The sequence below is a fragment of the Pagrus major genome, chromosome 21 (genome assembly GCF_040436345.1).
Source record: "Pagrus major chromosome 21, Pma_NU_1.0".
NCBI classification, from domain to species: domain Eukaryota; kingdom Metazoa; phylum Chordata; class Actinopteri; order Spariformes; family Sparidae; genus Pagrus; species Pagrus major.
The window spans coordinates 32,609,121-32,632,134 of NC_133235.1; the positions used below are offsets into that span (position 1 = coordinate 32,609,121).

Sequence of the window (23,014 nt, forward strand, 5' to 3'; positions counted from 1 at the left end):
CCATCTTACACATGCTGAGGTTTCACATGTATTAGTTTCAAAGTAAAGCTCTATTTGTTTACCAAGGAAGTCTATGAATGACGGGTCCTGAAGCCATCCTGTTTGAAGACGCCATTTAGGGGCGTCGCACACCATTTTATTACTGATATATATTAATGAAACTGCTGTATGGTCAGAGATAACGACACTGTGGTACTGACGATCTGTAATCCTGGGAAGCAGTTGAAAAGTAATCAATACCTGAGTATGTTTGGTGAGTACTAGAGTAGCATGAGGAAGCTATCGAGCTAGGATTAAGATGTCTCCAAATATCCAACAGATTTAAATCTTTCATGAACTGTTGGATCGGTCTTCTTGATTTGGCCTGTGTGTTGTCGATGCCTGTTGAACGATCTTTCACTGGGTCCAAAGTGCAAATCACATCACCTGCTATCAAGTATTGACCTGACAGGTCAGAGATTAAGAGAAATACATCATCGACTATCATCGTTAGGACCATATACGTTACTTAAATACACTTTTTGAACAATAATAACTCACTGCTCAAGTGAAACTTCACCTGTCCAGTCTCAGACATCCCACTTTATAGGTGGAAGGTTGTGACAAAACACTTTTCCTTCAGCACGTTCATTAAGCATCGAGAAGCATAAACACAATATGAAAATAAACAAAATGAGACACATTATCACAAGGTTGCAATGAACTGTTGAGCCAGTGTTCATTCAGAGTCTGTCAAAGTCACATTGGCTGCCAGCTTTGTCCAGTCTACAGATTCATAATGGCTCATCCCAATGTGCTAACAGTCATTAACAAAAACATTAAAGTAGCTTTGCAGCGTTCTCCTAAACAACTGAAGTGTCTGGAGACTTCGTACAGCATTTACACAAAGACAGAAAGAAGTTCATGCAGAACATTTGCTGAATTCACAAGAAGGAACAAATAATGAAGAATTAGTCAGAGACAGAGTTTCACACAGTTTATAAAGTGTCTACAACTCAACAACTCACTAAATTGAGACATTTTCAAAGGGAGTCTGGTGACTTTCTCCACGGGGACAAAGAAGTCGCCTATACTGGTTACTGTTTAGTGCATTTGTAAAATGTGACATGTTCAGCATCAATAAAATGTTTCTTCTTTCATAAATTGAGTGTAAATGGTGAAATCAGTGTAAACAGTGTGTTCAAACAGCTGCTAAATGTTGGCAGGTCAGACTTTAGCACTTTAGACACAGAAGCAGACAGGCTGGTGCAGCCATGCTGCCACAAACTGACACTTTCTACAAGGAAACACACAACTTACTGTTTTCATTTAATGCTGAATTTACAAGAAGGAGACAATGATTCAGAATCTGCTGCAGCTGTGTCACAAATCGTTTAAAGTTTCTCCTCATGAAACAACTCTTAAAATGATGCAATTTGTTAAGGGAGTCTGGTGAACCAGAGCAGCTGCTTCTGCTGCTCATTTGATGATTTATATGAATCAATGATGTGATTTCCATCTTTACCTGAAAATGATTAAAATGTGACTGTTAGTTGTAAAGAAAAGTGAAGTTTGGAGTAAAACCTTCAAACACAAGTGGTCGACCTGAACTTCAGCAGGTGGAAGTCTGTGTGAGCTGAACATTCAGACAGCGTCAGTGGACAGAGGGAGAAAAATCATCAGTTTTTTGGACATTAAAGCCTGTAAACGTCTTCTGAAAGACACCTGAAATAAAGATATGAGCCTGAAAATGAGCATAATATGTCTCCTTTGAGTAAAACATGCAGACAAAGTGAGCGGAGCTGCTTTAACCTCCACTACATCTCTGGTTAGCAGGATGACGGCGCCCTCTTGTGTCCTGCATCAGTTTTCACAGTTCACTTGTTGACCTGCTGTGATGTTCACTGCAGGAAGACATGTAGAAACTTCACTGAGCCTTTGGCAGCTTCAAACAACATCAGTAAAGACACATTTAAATATATGTGACATCACACTGTGTCAGTTTGTTCACAGGAGTCACAGCCTGTAACACTGATGCTGCATTCAGGTCACACGGGAAAGACGGGAGAGAAGAGATTCACCTTTACAAATATTCTTCACATCAGCTCTCAGGTTGTAAATAGTATTTAGAAATGTGACATTTGAGGCTTTTTAAGTTCTCTGACTTCTAGAATTATGATTCAACAACATGGAAATACTTGAAACCAAACGTGAAGAATAATTTATTCATTTGATGATTTTCTGACGGCTTCAGCTCTGAACATGAACTGTGAACTTTGTGGTGTTTGAGGAGGAAAAGTGCCTCAGTTATACTCTCATATTAGTGTCACATGTTCTCCATCAGCTCTGTGTGAGACCCTGGAATGAAGACGACAAGAAAAGACTTTGTTCCTGTTTGTTTATTCACCATGTAAAGCTTCAGTTTGTTCACACGTCCCATCAGTAAAGTCTGTTCAATGACTCTGGTTCAATGATTTCACTTCATCCACACAATCAGTTTGTTTGAATCTCAGCTACGTACAAGAAAATAATAAACGATCTTCCTCATATATTATTGAATTTGTGTGACGATTGGAACAACGACAGCTTTTGTTCTGCCAAACAAATAAATGTAAATGTGATTATAGATGAATTTAAACATGTACAAAGTGATGAGAACTAAATATGTAGGATAAATGAAGCTCTGCTGCTTTCTCTCTTTAGACTCATGCAGTGGGAGAGAAACAACAACATGCAAACACATCAGTACAAATATTCAACACACATTTACAGCACAGACACGTTTATATCTTCATGCAGACAAATGTCAGTTGAGCTGAACAAAAGTCATCATGAGCAGTGAGAGCCTCCATGGTTAAACAGACACAGGAAGGAGCGCCACCGTAAGACACTCAAACATTTACACAACAACACATGAGAAGATGACAAAGTCCCGCCCATCATGTTTGATTGACAGGTGAAGACACCACACAACAATCAGCCACAAACATGAAGACAGAATAAGTTTAAGAGTTAAAACTCAGAGTTTAACTCACTGTCCCTTAAATGACTTCTGTCTATTTGACTTTACTGAACTCAGCAGTGGTGTCAGAATAACAAACCCAAACTCCAGCATAGAGAGGCTGAGTGAATGTGGTCTGGACTCTGTGGAGGAGAGTGATGGTTTCAGAGACGCTGTAGAAGGACAGAATACCTGCACTGTGATCCAGGTACACTCCAACTCTGGAGGACCGAGGACCTGAGACGGGAGTTTTGACATTGTTGTAATAAAAGTTATAACTGTTATTGACACATCTTAATGACCAAGATTTGTCATTTTGTCCAAACGAAGATTCACTCCCTGCTCTGCTGATATTCTTGTATGCGACTGCTACTTCACCTCCTCCTCTCAACTCCACCTCCCAGTAACAACATCCAGTCAGACTCTCTCTACTCAGGACCTGACGATAGTAAGTGAATCTGTCTGGGTGACTAGAATAAGACTGTTGTTTACTCATTCTTGTTACTTTTCTGTTCCCCTCAGATAATAACAGCTTTGTGTTTGCTGTGTTTGGATCCAGTGTGATTTCACGTGAATATCTTAAGAGTCCAGCTCTGGTCTTGTTCTCTGTTTGTGGGTTTGACAGTAAAACATCCACTTCAGTCACTGTCAGTGAGATGTTTGTCCATGTGTCTCTCAGGACGTCCTGTAGTTTGTCTCTGACCTCTGACACAGCTGCTGTCACATCCTCAAAGTATCTCAGAGGACGGATATTGATGCTGGATGAGTGTGTAGACTCACTGAGTGCTGACAGTGAGGGGTAGTTGTGTAGAAACTGGTTGTGATCCTCTGTGTGTGAGAGCTTCTTCAGCTCAGCGTCTTTCCTCTTCAGCTCAGTGATCTCCTGCTCCAGCTTCTCCTGAAGCTCTTTGACTCGACTCACTTCAGTTTCCTGCTGGGATCTGACCTGCTTCTTCACATCAGAGCGTCTTTTCTCCATGAGACGGATCAGCTCGGTGAAGATCTTCTCACTGTGCTCCACTGCTTTATCAGCAGAGCCATTGATGGCCTCCACCTCCTGTTGAAGCACCTTCACATCTTCCTCTCTGTCCTGGATTCTCTGCTGGATGTTTTGTCGACTCACCTCGAGCTCTCTCTGCCTCTCAGTCCTCTCTGCTGCAGCTGACACTGTGTCGTGGCCTTTATGTTCGTCCATGGAGCACAAAATACAGATGGTCTGCTGATCAGTACGGCAGAAGATCTTCATCACCTCATCGTGACGAGAGCAGATGTTCTCCTGGAGCTTCTCTGACGGCTCCACCAGCTTGTGTTTCTTTAAAGGAGCTGCTTCATAATGAGGCTGCAGGTGTTTCTCACAGTAAGAGGCCAGACAGACCAGACAGGACTTAACTGCTCTCAGTTTCCTCCCAGTGCAGACATCACAGGCCACATCTTCAGGTCCAGCATAGCAGAGATCAGCAGGAGCAGCTTGGAGTCCAGTCTTCTTCAGCTCCTCCACTAAATCTGCTAACATGGTGTTTTTCACCAGGACAGGCCTCGGTGTGAAGCTCTGCCTACACTGAGGGCAGCTGTGGGTTTTCTTCTCATCCTCTGTGTCCCAGTAGCTTTGAATACAGTTCATGCAGTAGCTGTGTCCACAGGGAATAGTCACCGGATCCTTCAGTAGATCCAAACAGATGGAACAGCAGAACTTTGCTCGGTCCAGTTGATTGATTTGTTGAGCCATTTCACCTCCGAGTCGCAACAACTGTCTGAGATTCACTTCCTGATAACTGAAACTAGTCTGAGCTCTGATCTGAACAACATGAGCTTCTGCAGTGAATGAGGCTCGTCAGCTCCTTCACTTCCTGGTTACACCCTCATTCAAAGTGCAGATCTGAAGGGGAGGGAACAAGGAGATAAAGTGACAGGGTGGAGCTGCTGTGTTTGAGAGCAGGAAGAAGAGGGAGGGCTGATCCAGCTGTGCTTCATTCCAGGACGAGGAGGTTTGAGAGAGACACTGTTTAACACTTGTTTACAACAGAGATCATTTCTCTGTTAAAAACACTGATCACTTCAGTTTCTAGGAGGTGAACTCTTCTTAGAATCAGAGGGTTTGATGACGACTCTCCAGTTTTCACAATCAGCTCATTTGTTCTCCTAAAATATAGTTTAATTAAAGTTTTCCATGGTTGCAGTGATTCTAACACATCAGATGAACACGTTAAACTCAGAATATAATCTGGATTAAAAGCTGTATTTTGATGTGAGATGCATTCAAACAAAGAAATCAAAAGTGTCTTGTTCCGTCTCTGAATCCCACAACATGAATGCATCAGATCATTTGACTCTGCAGTTCAGGTGGAGACCGTCATGATGACTGGATGAATCTGGGAAATCTACACGTTTACACATCGCATCAGTAGCTTCTGATATTTCCTTCAGTGTTAACTCTTCTTCTAGATGAATCTCATCTTCTTCTGAAATCTGTGGTAAGTTAAGATTATCTAAGAACTGCGTCTGGAGGTCCAAGTTAGGAGAGCACTCTGAACCACACAGCTTTCCATAATAATCTCTACATGCTTCATTAATCTTCACTGGATCTCTTATGTTTCCCGATGGGCCTTCAGTTGTGGTAACAGCTCGCTCAGTTTGTCTTAGTTTGATCTGCCATGCGAGTCGTCTTCCTGCTTTATCTCCATGTTCGTCACCTTGTTTTCTATTTCAGTACCTTTGCAGCTGCTCTACTCGCTGACATTTCATTACAACAGGCCCTTTAGTAGCAGCAGTTTATTAAGATCATCTGTATTATCAGTTGTTTTCTGATATATATCTTTTGTTTGGCTGTTTGAACTACAAAAGCCAATAATTTGACCTCTGATGAATACTTTGAATGCTTCCCATCTTACACATGCTGAGGTTTCACATGTATTAGTTTCAAAGTAAAGCTCTATTTGTTTACCAAGGGAGTCTATGAATGACGGGTCCTGAAGCCATCCTGTTTGAAGACGCCATTTAGGGGCGTCGCACACCATTTTATTACTGATATATATTAATGAAACTGCTGTATGTTCAGAGATAACGACACTGTGGTACTGACGATCTGTAATCCTGGGAAGCAGTTGAAAAGTAATCAATACCTGAGTATGTTTGGTGAGTACTAGAGTAGCATGAGGAAGCTATCGAGCTAGGATCAAGATGTCTCCAAATATCCAACAGATTTAAATCTTTCATCAACTGTTGGATCGGTCTTCTTCATTTGGCCTGTGTGTTGTCGATGCCTGTTGAACGATCGTTCACTGGGTCCAAAGTGCAAATCACATCACCTGCTATCAAGTATTGACCTGACAGGTCAGAGATTAAGAGAAATAAATCATCGACTATCATTGTTAGGACCATATACGTTACTTAAATACACTTTTTGAACAATAATAACTCACTGCTCAAGTGAAACTTCACCTGTCCAGTCTCAGACATCCCACTTTATAGGTGGAAGGTTGTGACAAAACACTTTTCCTTCAGCACGTTCATTAAGCATCGAGAAGCATAAACACAATATGAAAATAAACAAAATGAGACACATTATCACAAGGTTGCAATGAACTGTTGAGCCAGTGTTCATTCAGAGTCTGTCAAAGTCACATTGGCTGCCAGCTTTGTCCAGTCTATAGATTCATAATGGCTCATCCCAATGTGCTAACAGTCATTAACAAAAACATTAAAGTAGCTTTGCAGCGTTCTCCTAAACAACTGAAGTGTCTGGAGACTTCGTACAGCATTTACACAAAGACAGAAAGAAGTTCATGCAGAACATTTGCTGAATTCACAAGAAGGAACAAATAAGTCAGAATTAGTCAGAGACAGAGTTTCACACAGTTTATAAAGTGTCTCCAACTCAACAACTCACTAAATTGACACATTTTCAAAGGGAGTCTGTTGACTTTCTCCACAGGGACAAAGAAGTCGCCTATACTGGTTACTGTTTAGTGTATTTGTAAAATGTGACATGTTTAGCATCAATAAAATGTTTCTTCTTTCATAAATTGAGTGTAAATGGTGAAATCAGTGTAAACAGTGTGTTCAAACAGCTGCTAAATGTTGGCAGGTCAGACTTTAGCACTTTAGACACAGAAGCAGACAGGCTGGTGCAGCCATGCTGCCACAAACTGACACTTTTTACAAGGAAACACACAACTTACTGTTTTCATTTAATGATGAATTTACAAGAAGGAGACAATGATTCAGAATCTGCTGCAGCTGTGTCACAAATCGTTTAAAGTTTCTCCTCATGAAACAACTCTTAAAATGATGCAATTTGTTAAGGGAGTCTGGTGAACCAGATCAGCTGCTTCAGCTGCTCATTGATGATTCATATGAATCAACAAATCAGTAAAGTGGATATACTTTAGTTTGTTTCCTCGTGTGATCACAGACAAACATTTGATTTCCATCTTTACCTGAAAATGATTAAAATGTGACTGTTAGTTGTAAAGAAAAGTGAAGTTTGGAGTAAAACCTTCAAACACAAGTGGTCAACCTGAACTTCAGCAGGTGGAAGTCTGTGTGAGCTGAACATTCAGACAGCGTCAGTGGACAGAGGGAGAAGAATCATCAGTTTTTTGGACGTTAAAGCCTGTAAACGTCTTCTGAAAGACACCTGAAATAAAGATATGAGCCTGAAAATGAGCATAATATGTCTCCTTTGAGTAAAACATGCAGACAAAGTGAGCGGAGCTGCTTTAACCTCCACTACATCTCTGGTTAGCAGGATGACGGCGCCCTCTTGTGTCCTGCATCAGTTTTCACAGTTCACTTGTTGACCTGCTGTGATGTTCACTGCAGGAAGACATGTAGAAACTTCACTGAGCCTTTGGCAGCTTCAAACAACATCAGTAAAGACACATTTAAATATATGTGACATCACACTGTGTCAGTTTGTTCACAGGAGTCACAGCCTGTAACACTGATGCTGCATTCAGGTCACACGGGAAAGACGGGAGAGAAGAGTTTCAGCTTTACAAATATTCTTCACATCAGCTCTCAGGTTGTAAATAGTATTTAGGGATGTGACATTTGAGGCTTTTTAAGTTCTCTGACTTCTAGAATTATGATTCAACAACATGGAAATACTTGAAACCAAACGTGAAGAATAATTTATTCATCTGATGATTTTCTGACGGCTTCAGCTCTGAACATGAACTGTGAACTTTGTGGTGTTTGAGGAGGAAAAGTGCCTCAGTTATACTCTCATGTTAGTGTCACATGTTCTCCATCAGCTCTGTGTGAGACCCTGGAATGAAGACGACAAGAAAAGACTTTGTTCCTGTTTGTTTATTCACCATGTAAAGCTTCAGTTTGTTCACACGTCCCATCAGTAAAGTCTGTTCAGTGACTCTGGTTCAATGATTTCACTTCATCCACACAATCAGTTTGTTTGAATCTCAGCTACGTACAAGAAAATAATAAACGATCTTCCTCATATATTATTGAATTTGTGTGACGATTGGAACAACGACAGCTTTTGTTCTGCCAAACAAATAAATGTAAATGTGATTATAGATGAATTTAAACATGTACAAAGTGATGAGAACTAAATATGTAGGATAAATGAAGCTCTGCTGCTTTCTCTCTTTAGACTCATGCAGTGGGAGAGAAACAACAACATGCAAACACATCAGTACAAATATTCAACACACATTTAGAGCACAGACACGTTTATATCTTCATGCAGACAAATGTCAGTTCAGCTGAACAAAAGTCATCATGAGCAGTGAGAGCCTCCATGGTTAAACAGACACAGGAAGGAGCGCCACCTAAAGACACTCAAACATTTACACAACAACAGATGAGAAGATGTCAAAGTCCCGCCCATCATGTTTGATTGACAGGTGAAGACACCACACAACAATCAGCCACAAACATGAAGACAGAATAAGTTTAAGAGTTAAAACTCAGAGTTTAACTCACTGTCCCTTAAATGACTTCTGTCTATTTGAGTTTACTGAACTCAGCAGTGGATTCAGAACAAACATAAACTCCAGCATAGAGAGGCTGAGTGAATGTGGTCTGGACTCTGTGGAGGAGAGTGATGGTTTCAGAGACGCTGTAGAAGGACAGAATACCTGCACTGTGATCCAGGTACACTCCAACTCTGGAGGACCGAGGACCTGAGAGGTAAGTTTGGACATTGTTGTGATAAAAGTAATAACTGTTATTGTCACAAACTAATGACCAAGATTTGTCATTTCGTCCAAACAAAGATTCAACCCCTGTTCTGCTGATATTCTTGTATGCGACTGCTACTTCAACTCCTCCTCTCAACTCCACCTCCCAGTAACAACGTCCAGTCAGACTCTCTCTACTCAGGACCTGAGGATAGTCAGTGAATCTGTCTGGGTGACTAGAATAAGACTGATGTTGTCTCATTCTTGTTGCTTTTCTGTTCCCCTCAGATAATAACAGCTGTGTGTATGCTGTGTTTGGATCCAGTGCGATTTCACGTGAATATCTTAAGAGTCCAGCTCTGGTCTCAGGCTCTGGTTGTGGGTGTGACAGTAAAACATCCACTTCAGTCACTGTCAGTGAGATGTTTGTCCATGTGTCTCTCAGGACGTCCTGTAGTTTGTCTCTGACCTCTGACACAGCTGCTGTCACATCCTCAAAGTATCTCAGAGGACGGATATTGATGCTGGATGAGTGTGTAGACTCACTGAGTGCTGACAGTGAGGGGTAGTTGTGTAGAAACTGGTTGTGATCCTCTGTGTGTGAGAGCTTCTTCAGCTCAGCGTCTTTCCTCTTCAGCTCAGTGATCTCCTGCTCCAGCTTCTCCTGAAGCTCTTTGACTCGACTCACTTCAGTTTCCTGCTGGGATCTGACCTGCTGCTTCACATCAGAGCGTCTTTTCTCCATGAGACGGATCAGCTCGGTGAAGATCTTCTCACTGTGCTCCACTGTTTTATCAGCAGAGCCATTGATGGCCTCCACCTCCTGTTGAAGCACCTTCACATCTTCCTCTCTGTCCTGGATTCTCTGCTGGATGTTTTGTCGACTCCCCTCCAGCTCTCTCTGCCTCTCAGTCCTCTCTGCTGCAGCTGACACTGTGTCGTGGCCTTTATGTTCGTCCATGGAGCACAAAATACAGATGGTCTGCTGATCAGTACGGCAGAAGATCTTCATCACCTCATCGTGACGAGAGCAGATGTTCTCCTGGAGCTTCTCTGACGGCTCCACCAGCTTGTGTTTCTTGAATTGAGCCACATCAAAGTGAGGCTGAAGATGTTTCTCACAGTAAGAGACCAGACAGACCAGACAGGACTTGACAGCTCTCAGTTTCCTCCCAGTGCAGACATCACAGGCCACATCTTCAGGTCCAGCATAGCAGAGATCAGCAGGAGCAGCTTGGAGTCCAGTCTTCTTCAGCTCCTCCACTAAATCTGCTAACATGGTGTTTTTCACCAGGACAGGCCTCGGTGTGAAGCTCTGCCTACACTGAGGGCAGCTGTGGGTTTTCTTCTCATCCTCTTTGTCCCAGTAGCTTTGAATACAGTTCATGCAGTAGCTGTGTCCACAAGGAATAGCCACCGGATCCTTCAGTAGATCCAAACAGATGGAACAGCAGAACTTTGCTCGGTCCAGCTGATTGTTTTGTTGAGCCATTTCACCTCCGAGTGTCGACGACTGTCTGAGATTCACTTCCTGATAACTGAAACTAGTCTGAGCTCTGATCTGAACAACATGAGCTTCTGCAGTGAATGAGGCTCGTCAGCTCCTTCACTTCCTGGTTACACCCTCATTCAAAGTGCAGATCTGAAGGGGAGGGAACGAGGAGATAAAGTGACAGAGTGGAGCTGCTGTGTTTGAGAGCAGGAAGAAGAGGGAGGGCTGATCCAGCTGTGCTTCATTCCAGGACGAGGAGCCGCTCTGTGACTCTGGACTTTGTTCGCTCGTTTACAACGAAGCCTCAGTTAAAACCTGCTCCACATTTGAGAACATCAAAGTTTTTGTTTTTTTTCATCAATATTTTCTTATTGAGTTTTAACATAATAAAGGTACATACATATAAATATGTTTGACACTTAAGGGGGAAAAAATGACACAGACATTAAAATAAATAAATAATAACAATAAAATAATTAATAATCTTCACATAATATTAGTTTTGACACAACCTCTCTAACAAATATCGTCCGTCATCTCCACCATGTTCAAGAACGGATAAGAAAGGATTACAGATTTCCTCAAACCTCCTGTATTCACCTTTCACAACATGAGTTACCTTTTCCACAGACAGATTTATTGCCACGTCTTTCAGCCAGTTTCCTTCACTTGGTGCCTTTACGTTCTTCCATTGTAAAGCAGTTTGACGCTTTGCTTGTAATAGACACGTCTATAAATGTATATTCCTGACTCTTCAGTGGCACGTTTAGAGGATATAAGTGTAATATCAATGTGTTTGCAGATAACGGCGTATTGATATTCAGGATTTTATCTCTCAGTCACTTCACATCCTTCTGACATTTACTGTTCTGGTTTGAGCTTCCTCACACGCCTCCATCCAATCATTCACACGGATGTCCTCTTTGAATCCTTCCTCCATGCTTCAAGTTTGTTACCTGAGGAACCTTGTGACCTGACGCTATAGTGCCATATAGTAGTGAAATTAAGCCTCTGCTATAACAACCTTTCACTACTTCCTTCTCTAACATTGATAAAGAAGGCGTATCTAAAGAGTTATATTGATGAATGAAAATGAAATTCCTTATTTGTAAGTATTTAAAAACACGTTTTCTAGAGATATCGAATGTGTGGACCACTTCCTCAAAGGACATAAGTTTACTGGAGGAACATAGATCCACTACAGTTTTAACCCCTTTATCTGCACATACTTTAAAACCTGCCGCAGAGTTTAGGGCGTCTTTTGTTCCTTATGAAATTAGTAAACAGTTTATTAAGTCTTAGAAAAAAGTGTTTCGGAGGTACCAAGGGGATATTTTGAAACAGGTATAACAGCTTGGGCAGAATATTCAGTTTCAAAATATTTATGCGACCAAGTGTGGATACGGGTAAAGATGTCCGTCTTTCAATAGCATCAGAAGTATTTTCTAAAAGAGGGTCATAATTTACTGAAACAATACTCTCAAGTGTTGGTCCGATCTTCATGCTCAGATATGTAAAGCAGTCAGTTGTATTAAAAATGGATGCACCGTGGTTGGATTGTTGTCCATCTCTCTCACTCAGCAACATTAGCATGCTGTTAGTATTGTTGATGTTGAACCCAGAGATCTTCCCAACATTACTAATAAGCTCCAGTAAAGCAGGGATAGAGTTACTGAGGTGTTTTAAAAACAGAAGAACATCATCTGCAAAAAGGCGATTTTATGTTCCTCTTGACCAACAGTAATACAAGTTGTGACCATGTGTCTTCTAAGTGCATTTGCAAAGGTTCAGTGGAGATCGCAGAGAGGAGAGGAGAGAGAGGCGACCTCTGTCGACAGCCTCTGGAAATGATGAATGGTTTGGACGCCATGTTATCCGTTAGCTCCTCAGCTACAGGGTTGTTATAAAGTAGCCTGACCCACTTGCAGAATCGTTCCCCAAAACCAAACCTTGTCAGCAGGTCAAATAAATAAGGCCCTTCTACCCTATCGAAGGCCTTTTGGGCATCCAGTGATAGGATGGCAACATCTTGTTCGCCCCTCTGGTCATGAAGGATGTTGAGAAGCCTTCTAACATCATGAAGTCCCTGTCTGCGCTGTGTGACACCATTCTGGTCCTCTCCCATCAGCCTAGGTAGCATAACTTCCAGTCGCTTAGCCAAAAGCTTTGCATAATATTTTTGTGTCTGAGTTAATGAGACTCATTGGACGCATGTTTTCACATCTTGTGTTAGTTGTCCCTGGTTTTGGTAGTGATGTAATCAAAGCTCCTCTCATTGACACAGGGAGAAGACCTTCTTCCTGCTTTATCTCCATGTTTATCACCTTGTTTTCTATTTCAGTACCTTTGCAGCTGCTCTACTCGCTGACATTTCATTACAACAGGCCCTTTAGTAGCAGCACTTTATTAAGATCATCTGTATTATCAGTTGTTTTCTGATATATATCTTTAGTTTGGCTGTTTGAACTACAAAAGCCAATAATTTGACCTCTAATGAATACTTTGAATGCTTCCCATCTTACACATGCTGAGGTTTCACATGTATTAGTTTCAAAGTAAAGCTCTATTTGTTTACCAAGGAAGTCTATGAATGACGGGTCCTGAAGCCATCCTGTTTGAAGACGCCATTTAGGGGCGTCGCACACCATTTTATTACTGATATATATTAATGAAACTGCTGTATGGTCAGAGATAACGACACTGTGGTACTGACGATCTGTAATCCTGGGAAGCAGTTGTAAAGTAATCAATACCTGAGTATGTTTGGTGAGTACTAGAGTAGCATGAGGAAGCTATCGAGCTAGGATTAAGATGTCTCCAAATATCCAACAGATTTAAATCTTTCATGAACTGTTGGATCGGTCTTCTTGATTTGGCCTGTGTGTTGTCGATGCCTGTTGAACGATCTTTCACTGGGTCCAAAGTGCAAATCACATCACCTGCTATAAAGTATTGACCTGACAGGTCAGAGATTAAGAGAAATACATCATCGACTATCATCGTTAGGACCATATACGTTACTTAAGTACACTTTTTGAACAATAATAACTCACTGCTCAAGTGAAACTTCACCTTTCCAGTCTCAGACATCCCACTTTATAGGTGGAAGGTTATGAGAAAACACTTTTCCTTCAGCACGTTCATTAAGCATCGAGAAGCATAAACACAATATGAAAATAAACAAAATGAGACACATTATCACAAGGTTGCAATGAACTGTTGAGCCAGTGTTCATTCAGAGTCTGTCAAAGTCACATTGGCTGCCAGCTTTGTCCAGTCTACAGATTCATAATGGCTCATCCCAATGTGCTAACAGTCATTAACAAAAACATTAAAGTAGCTTTGCAGCGTTCTCCTAAACAACTGAAGTGTCTGGAGACTTCGTACAGCATTTACACAAAGACAGAAACAAGTTCATGCAGAACATTTGCTGAATTCACAAGAAGGAACAAATAATGAAGAATTAGTCAGAGACAGAGTTTCACACAGTTTATAAAGTGTCTCCAACTCAACAACTCACTAAATTGACACATTTTCAAAGGGAGTCTGGTGACTTTCTCCACGGGGACAAAGAAGTCGCCTATACTGGTTACTGTTTAGTGTATCTGTAAAATGTGACATGTTTAGCATCAATAAAATGTTTCTTCTTTCATAAATTGAGTGTAAATGGTGAAATCAGTGTAAACAGTGTGTTCAAACAGCTGCTAAATGTTGGCAGGTCAGACTTTAGCACTTTAGACACAGAAGCAGACAGGCTGGTGCAGCCATGCTGCCACAAACTGACACTTTCTACAAGGAAACACACAACTTACTGTTTTCATTTAATGCTGAATTTACAAGAAGGAGACAATGATTCAGAATTTGCTGCAGCTGTGTCACAAATCGTTTAAAGTTTCTCCTCATGAAACAACTCTTAAAATGATGCAATTTGTTAAGGGAGTCTGGTGAACCAGAGCAGCTGCTTCTGCTGCTCATTTGATGATTCATATGAATCAATGATGTGATTTCCATCTTTACCTGAAAATGATTAAAATGTGACTGTTAGTTGTAAAGAAAAGTGAAGTTTGGAGTAAAACCTTCAAACACAAGTGGTCAACCTGAACTTCAGCAGGTGGAAGTCTGTGTGAGCTGAACATTCAGACAGCGTCAGTGGACAGAGGGAGAAGAATCATCAGTTTTTTGGACATTAAAGCCTGTAAACGTCTTCTGAAAGACACCTGAAATAAAAATATGAGCCTGAAAATGAGCATAATATGTCTCCTTTGAGTAAAACATGCAGACAAAGTGAGCGGAGCTGCTTTAACCTCCACTACATCTCTGGTTAGCAGGATGACGGCGCCCTCTTGTGTCCTGCATCAGTTTTCACAGTTCACTTGTTGACCTGCTGTGATGTTCACTGCAGGAAGACATGTAGAAACTTCACTGAGCCTTTGGCAGCTTCAAACAACATCAGTAAAGACACATTTAAATATATGTGACATCACACTGTGTCAGTTTGTTCACAGGAGTCACAGCCTGTAACACTGATGCTGCATTCAGGTCACACGGGAAAGATGGGAGAGAAGAGATTCACCTTTACAAATATTCTTCACATCAGCTCTCAGGTTGTAAATAGTATTTAGGAATGTGACATTTGAGGCTTTTTAAGTTCTCTGACTTCTAGAATTATGATTCAACAACATGGAAATACTTGAAACCAAACGTGAAGAATAATTTATTCATTTGATGATTTTCTGACGGCTTCAGCTCTGAACATGAACTGTGAACTTTGTGGTGTTTGAGGAGGAAAAGTGCCTCAGTTATACTCTCATGTTAGTGTCACATGTTCTCCATCAGCTCTGTGTGAGACCCTGGAATGAAGACGACAAGAAAAGACTTTGTTCCTGTTTGTTTATTCACCATGTAAAGCTTCAGTTTGTTCACACGTCCCATCAGTAAAGTCTGTTCAATGACTCTGGTTCAGTGATTTCACTTCATCCACACAATCAGTTTGTTTGAATCTCAGCTACGTACAAGAAAATAATAAATGATCTTCCTCATATATTATTGAATTTGTGTGACGATTGGAACAACGACAGCTTTTGTTCTGCCCAACAAATAAATGTAAATGTGATTATAGATGAATTTAAACATGTACAAAGTGATGAGAACTAAATATGTAGGATAAATGAAGCTCTGCTGCTTTCTCTCTTTAGACTCATGCAGTGGGAGAGAAACAACAACATGCAAACACATCAGTACAAATATTCAACACACATTTAGAGCACAGACACGTTTATATCTTCATGCAGACAAATGTCAGTTCAGCTGAACAAAAGTCATCATGAGCAGTGAGAGCCTCCATGGTTAAACAGACACAGGAAGGAGCGCCACCTAAAGACACTCAAACATTTACACAACAACAGATGAGAAGACGTCAAAGTCCCGCCCATCATGTTTGATTGACAGGTGAAGACACCACACAACAATCAGCCACAAACATGAAGACAGAATAAGTTTAAGAGTTAAAACTCAGAGTTTAACTCACTGTCCCTTAAATGACTTCTGTCTATTTGACTTTACTGAACTCAGCAGTGGATTCAGACCAAACCCAAACTCCAGCATAGAGAGGTTCAGTGAATGTGGTCTGGACTCTGTGGAGGAGAGTGATGGTTTCAGAGACGCTGTAGAAGGACAGAATACCTGCACTGTGATCCAGGTACACTCCAACTCTGGAGGACACAGGACCTGAGACGGGAGTTTGGACATCGTTGTGATGAAATTTATAACTGTTATCGTCACAATCTAATGACCAAGATTTGTCATTTCGTCCAAACCAACATTCATAAGAGCTCCCTGCTCTGCTGATATTCTTGTATGCGACTGCTACTTCAACATTTCTCCCTCTCCTCTCCACCTCCCAGTAACAACGTCCAGTCAGACTCTCTCTACTCAGGACCTGAGGCCAGTAAGTGAATCTGTCTGGGTGACTAGAATAAGACTGATGTTGACTCATTCTTGTTGCTTTTCTGTTCCCCTCAGATAATAACAGCTTTGTGTGTGCTGTGTTTGGATCCAGTGTGATTTCACGTGAATATCTTAAGAGTCCAGCTCTGGTCTTGTTCTCTGGTTGTGGGTTTGACAGTAAAACATCCACTTCAGTCACTGTCAGTGAGATGTTTGTCCATGTCTCTCTCAGGACGTCCTGTAGTTTGTCTCTGACCTCTGACACAGCTGCTGTCACATCCTCAAAGTATCTCCGAGGACGGATATTGATGCTGGATGAGTGTGTAGACTCACTGAGTGCTGACAGTGAGGGGTAGTTGTGGAGAAACTGGTTGTGATCCTCTGTGTGTGAGAGCTTCTTCAGCTCAGTGTCTTTCCTCTTCAGCTCAGTGATCTCCTGCTCCAGCTTCTCCTGAAGCTCTTTGACTCGACTCACTTCAGTTTCCTGCTGGGATCTGACCTGCTGCTTCACCTCAGAGCGTCTTTTCTCCATGAGACGGATCAGCTCGGTGAAGATCTTCTCACTGTGCTCCGCTGCTTTATCAGCAGAGCCATTGATGGCCTCCACCTCCTGTTGAAGCACCTTCACATCTTCCTCTCTGTCCTGGATTCTCTGCTGGATGTTTTGTCGACTCACCTCCAGCTCTCTCTGCCTCTCAGTCCTCTCTGCTGCAGCTGACACTGTGTCGTGGCCTTTATGTTCGTCCATGGAGCACAAAATACAGATGGTCTGCTGATCAGTACGGCAGAAGATCTTCATCACCTCATCGTGACGAGAGCAGATGTTCTCCTGGAGCTTCTCTGACGGCTCCACCAGCTTGTGTTTCTTTAAAGGAGCTGCTTCATGATGAGGCTGCAGATGTTTCTCACAGTAAGAGGCCGGACAGGACAAACAGGACTTAACTGCTCTCAGTTTCCTCCCAGTGCAGACATCACAGGCCACATCTTCAGGTCCAGCATAGCAGAGATCAGCAGGAGCAGCTTGGAGTCCAGTCTTCTTCAGCTCCTCCACTAAATCTGCTAACACGGTGCTTTTCACCAGGACAGGCCTCGGTGTGAAGCTCTGCCTACACTGAGGGCAGCTGTGGGTTTTCTTCTCATCCTCTTCGTCCCAGTAGCTTTGAATACAGTTCATGCAGTAGCTGTGTCCACAAGGAATAGTCACCGGATCCTTCAGTACATCCAAACAGACGGAACAGCAGAACTTTGCTCGGTCCAGTTGATTGTTTTGTTGAGCCATTTCACCTCCGAGTGTCGACGACTGTCTGAGATTCACTTCCTGATAACTGAAACTAGTCTGAGCTCTGATCTGAACAACATGAGCTTCTGCAGTGAATGAGGCTCGTCAGCTCCTTCACTTCCTGGTTACACCCTCATTCAAAGTGCAGATCTGAAGGGGAGGGAACAAGGAGATAAAGTGACAGAGTGGAGCTGCTGTGTTTGAGAGCAGGAAGAAGAGGGAGGGCTGATCCAGCTGTGCTTCATTCCAGGACGAGGAGCCGCTCTGTGACTCTGGACTTTGTTCGCTCGTTTACAACGAAGCCTCAGTTAAAACCTGCTCCACATTTGACAACATCAAAGTTTTTAGTTGTGAAATATTTCTGGGCTCCTCAGGCTTTGCTGACGGCTCCATAGTTCTCTAACTCTTCCTCAGATTGTGTTCAGTTTTATTTTCCTGCTCATAAAAACAGTCGACCTTCAACAGGGAGTCATCAAACCAGCCTGTCATAAAACACTGAAGCCGCTGGAATAAAATGTTCTCACGTTTAATGATTAACATTTCTGTTTCACAACATCATCCTGAGTCAAACCAGCTTTTCAAGCTTCAAACTAAAATCATCAATCCAGATATTTGTTGTCACTCTGAACCCAGAAGGACACAAATGAACCAGATCAGCTGCTTCTGCTGTTCATGTGATGATTTATATGAATCAATAAATCAGTAAAGTGGATGTACTTTAGTCTGTTTCCTCGTGTGATCACAGCCAAACATTTGATTTCCATCATCGGGACCTTAAAATGATTTCAGGCTGACTGAAAACTGTTGATGTGAAAGTTTCGATGATGAATCGAATCTTCTTCAAACACATCGTCAGCTGAACTTCAGCAGGTGGACGCATGAAGTCGCATCAGGCCAAAAGAAACCACAAGACTTTTGTAAAACGTGGCTGATTTGAAGCTGAAATAAAGGAGGAAAAACTAAAGTTAAAATAAAAAAAGGCTGATGAAACAATAATTTAAGCTCTTTTAGTTGTAAATGATGTAATTCTCCACTGGGTGTAAAAGGTGAAGTGTCAGAGATGAGGACTCGTAACACCGGTGCATCACAAGGAGACATTTTATCATCTTTACTGTGTAAACCGACGAGTGTCAAACTTCAAGACTCTCACTTTAACTTCCTGCAGCGGGCTGACGATGTGTCCTGTGTGATGGATCAACCTCACACAGAGAGCTGACTGTAGTTTGAAGGAGGCAACACAGATCCAATCTGCACTTTCAGTGGTCCGACACACATTTACCATGATGTGTGACGCACTGCACCTTAATGATGAAGACTCACATCAGCCTCAACACATGTTGTTAACTAAAACTGTATAACAGGTGAGCTGAGGAGCTTTAACCTCCAACACATCTGTGGTTGGCAGGATGACGGCGCCCTCTTGTATTGGAACATTGGACCTGGATTCATTCTGTCATTTAAAGGTGAATAAAATCAGAGTTTTAAAATTAAAACCTCATCAGGTTCAGGAGTTTCTCTGCTGCTGACGTCTCGTGGCCTTTTTGCTCAGAGTAAATGTTCACAGAACAAATTCAACTTCAACAAAAGACAGAAATTATTGTTGGAATAAAAATTTATTGTATGTTCATATTCACAAAAAAGGAAACCAGATACTCTTCATAAAAAATGTATCTGAGAAATAAATAAGTGACGTTCAGGACAAAGAGTCAAACTGATGAACTGTTCCAGCTGACGGACCGACACTGGAGACACATGTGTTAAAGATCCAGCGTCATGAGAAATACATGAGACAGCTGCTGGTGTTTGTTGTTTGTGCCGGTCAACCTAAGCGAAGGGCCCGGCGGCCGGCTCGGGGATGTTGGTGGCGTGCATGTCGCGTGTCATGTTGGACTTCTCTTTGAATTTGGCCTGAAGCAGCGTGTGCTCGACGACGCCGATCCTCACGTCCATCTGAACGATCTCCTGCTTCAGCTTGGTCAAACTCTGCTTGATCTTCACCACCGGAGCTGAAGGAGGAATCAAACACAGACAGACGGTCGGTATCAAACACAGACGGACGGTCGGTATCAAACACAGACGGACGGTCGGTATCAAACACAGACGGACGGTCGGTATCAAACACAGACGGACGGTCGGTATCAAACACAGACGGACGGTCGGTATCAAACACAGACGGACGGTCGGTATCAAACACAGACGGACGGTCGGTATCAAACACAGACGTACGGTCGGTATCAAACACAGACAGGCGGTCGGTATCAAACACAGACAGACGGTATCAAACACACACAGACGGTCGGTATCAAACACAGACAGACAGACGTATCAAACACAGACAGACGGTCGTTATCAAACACAGACAGTCGGTATCAAACACAGACGGATGGTCGGTATCAAACACAGACAGACGGTCGGTGTCAAACACAGACAGACGGTCGGTATCAAACACAGACAGACAGACGTATCAAACACAGACAGACGGTCGTTATCAAACACAGACGGTCGGTATCAAACACAGACAGACGGTCGGTATCAAACACAGACAGTCGGTATCAAACACAGACAGACAGTCGGTATCAAACACAGACAGACGGTCGGTATCAAACACAGACGGTCGGTATCAAACACAGACGGACGGTCGGTATCAAACACAGACAGGCGGTCGGTATCAAACACAGACAGACGGTCGGTATCAAACACACACAGACGGTCGGTATCAAACACAGACAGACGGTCGGTATCAAACACAGACAGGCGGTCGGTATCAAACACAGACAGGCGGTATAAAACACAGACAGACGGTATAAAACACAGAAAGGCGGTCGGTATCAAACACAGACAGACGGTCGGTATCAAACACAGACAGTCGGTATAAAACACAGACGGACGGTCGGTATCAAACACAGACAGTCGGTATCAAACACAGACAGACGGTATCAAACACAGACAGACGGTCGGTATCAAACACAGACGGACGGTCGGTATCAAACACAGACAGACGGTCGGTATCAAACACGGACAGACGGTCGGTATCAAACACAGACAGACGGTCGGTATCAAACACGGACAGACGGTCGGTATCAAACACAGACGGACGGTCGGTATCAAACACAGACGGACGGTCGGTATCAAACACGGACAGACGGTCGGTATCAAACACAGACGGACGGTCGGTATCAAACACAGACGGACGGTCGGTATCAAACACAGACAGACGGTCGGTATCAAACACAGACAGACGGTCGGTATCAAACACAGACAGCTCATTCCTTCAAATTAACTTAGACACAGAGTCAGTCATCAGATTCACCTCCGTCAGACATGCTGCTGCCTTTCTCCTCCATCTCCTGCTTCACCTTCTCCAGCTCTTCACTGATCTGAAACACACAGAAGCTGAATTTAGAAGAAGGCACCAATGATTAAGAATTTGCTGCAGCTGTGTCACAAATCGTGTAAAGTTTCTCCTCACTCACCAACTCTCAAAATGATGCGATTTGTTAAGGGAGTCTGGTTTGAAGCGTTGGTTGAAGCAGACAGTGTGTTAACATCTGCTGCTAACATTGGCAGGTTAAGAGCCCAGACAAGTCATTTTGTCACCGTAACAACCATCACATCCTCCATTGATGATGTCCTTGTCGGGGACGCATCATGACATTTACAATGTGGTCCAATGTGTCCCAGACCACCTCGCCAGCGTCTTGGTGGTCATTTACACTTGTATTTAGAGCCGTCCGTTTGTGTTCGCATCACCAGAGATGAATGTTAATGTCGGGTCTTTCTCCACACGGACACGACCGCAGTGACATGAAAACATACGATGTGTTCACTGACCTCTGCCAGGACTCTGGTCCTCTCAGTCACTCCTCCACTGGCCTGCTGGTAGTGCTCCTTTGCCTGTTGGAGAACACGTGTTTGTTACCAGGTTTGTGTTTGGTCCTTAAATAAAGAATGATTTATATTTCCAAACTTGAAATCCAAACGTGCATCAGGACAGAACAACCTTTCTGTGTTTTTGCCCATTCCTAAAACCTTCAATCGATCAGCTGGAAGTTTTTGTTTGTCATACTTGTCTTTTGGCGTTTACCTCGCTGAGTTTGGCCTGAGCGCTGCGGTACTCCTGGATCAGATGCTCCAGCTGGTTGTTGATGTATTTCTCTCTGCTGCTCACCTTCTCAAGAGTCTTACCGATGTCCTCCTGCAGTTTGTCCAGGTAACTCTGCAGAGACAGGAAAGGACACACCAGGACGCCGTCATGACACACAGCTGGATATTATTAAAGGATGTTTCCAGAAGAATCCCTGCTGCCATTTTCAGTTCCAGCCCATGAACTTCTTCCTGTGTGTACATTTCTTCTGTACTCCAGATGAAGATGTTGATTTTCTCAACAAAAAGCGGTGGCTGCAGTAAAATGTTCCAGGCTGACGTCAGTAGATGATTGTGAGCTGAATATCGATTTGCAACATCACGCACTTGTTTGAGGGGAAGATGGGACGTCACCGCAGCCCACTGGAGTTCACCACATGGAAAAGCAAATTGCTGCAGCTGGAAGTGTTTTTAATGTTTTACGTTATCTTGGATTAGGCTTGATTGAACTAAAGTTGACTACTGGGCCTTGGCGGAGGTATGCGCTCTACTGAGCTGCTCTGGTTTCAGCTGTACTTACTGAATAGTGTCGGGTAGTTTATCATTTAGTCGTCATACATTCTGTGTGTAAAACTCTTACTTTCTAAAGTGTCGAGTAACGTGTTGGAAAATATTTGCCTCTGTGATGTCGTGGAGAGGAAACAAAGAAAACACTCAGCTGACGTGAGATCATTGTTCTTCTCTTCAACTGCAGCTTCAACTTTGTCAGTTCAATGAAAAAAAAGCAGCTAAATAAATGATTGTTTCTCACAGTAACGACACCAGTAGTGCTGCAGCATTCAATGTAGATCGTCTGCTGTAATTATACCAAGAAACAACAGCAGGTGGAGCCAGACACACACACACACACACACACACACACACACACACACACACAGCTGTATATAGTACATGTTAGTTAGTGTGTTTTCATCTTTGTGTTAAATAAAAGACTTTTGAACCTTCATGCTTTCTATTTTTATATTGTACAAGAGTGAATGTTGCCAACATCGACTGTCAAGAACTCAAAAATCCTTCGACCATTACAGGTG

At 42.6% G+C, this 23,014-nt stretch overlaps 3 protein-coding genes across 3 annotated transcripts; all 3 read right to left on the reverse strand.

The window, feature by feature from the left end:
* Positions 1-2,363: 2,363 nt before the first annotated feature.
* LOC141016379 (tripartite motif-containing protein 16-like) lies at positions 2,364-4,857 on the reverse strand. Its single transcript, XM_073490692.1, has one exon. The coding sequence runs from the start codon at positions 4,704-4,706 to the stop codon at positions 3,036-3,038; it is 1,671 nt and encodes a 556-aa protein (XP_073346793.1). The 5' UTR covers positions 4,707-4,857; the 3' UTR covers positions 2,364-3,035.
* A 3,418-nt stretch (positions 4,858-8,275) lies between these two features.
* LOC141017098 (uncharacterized) lies at positions 8,276-18,308 on the reverse strand. The gene is made up of 3 exons (XM_073491715.1): positions 16,173-18,308; positions 12,193-12,262; positions 8,276-10,716 (listed from the first exon to the last, which is right to left on the reverse strand). The coding sequence occupies exons 1-3, from the start codon at positions 17,838-17,840 to the stop codon at positions 8,948-8,950; spliced, it is 3,507 nt and encodes a 1,168-aa protein (XP_073347816.1). The 5' UTR covers positions 17,841-18,308; the 3' UTR covers positions 8,276-8,947.
* Positions 18,309-19,621: 1,313 nt separating this feature from the next.
* LOC141017099 (intraflagellar transport protein 57 homolog) lies at positions 19,622-22,528 on the reverse strand. Its single transcript, XM_073491716.1, has 5 exons — positions 22,504-22,528; positions 21,925-22,103; positions 21,672-21,734; positions 21,151-21,217; positions 19,622-19,846 (listed from the first exon to the last, which is right to left on the reverse strand). Exons 1-5 carry the CDS (start codon positions 22,526-22,528, stop codon positions 19,665-19,667), a joined length of 516 nt encoding a protein of 171 aa, XP_073347817.1. The 3' UTR covers positions 19,622-19,664.
* Between the last annotated feature and the right edge of the window lie 486 nt (positions 22,529-23,014).

Bases quoted from the DNA above. Each gene is read 5' to 3' on its own strand.
- LOC141016379 (XM_073490692.1), bottom strand. From the start codon at position 4,706: ATGGCTCAACAAATCAATCAACTGGACCGAGCAAAGTTCTGCTGTTCC.
- LOC141017098 (XM_073491715.1), bottom strand. From the start codon at position 17,840: ATGGCTCAACAAAACAATCAACTGGACCGAGCAAAGTTCTGCTGTTCC. The intron at 12,263-16,172 runs GTCAAATAGACA...GCTTTACTGGAG, and splicing joins CCACTGCTGAGTTCAGTAAA to CTTATTAGTAATGTTGGGAA. The intron at 10,717-12,192 runs GTGAGAGAGATG...GGAGCTGACGAG, and splicing joins CAGCATGCTAATGTTGCTGA to CCTCATTCACTGCAGAAGCT.
- LOC141017099 (XM_073491716.1), bottom strand. From the start codon at position 22,528: ATGATAAACTACCCGACACTATTCA. The intron at 21,735-21,924 runs GTAAACGCCAAA...GTTCTCCAACAG, and splicing joins CTCAGGCCAAACTCAGCGAG to GCAAAGGAGCACTACCAGCA. The intron at 21,218-21,671 runs GTCAGTGAACAC...TGTGTGTTTCAG, and splicing joins GGACCAGAGTCCTGGCAGAG to ATCAGTGAAGAGCTGGAGAA.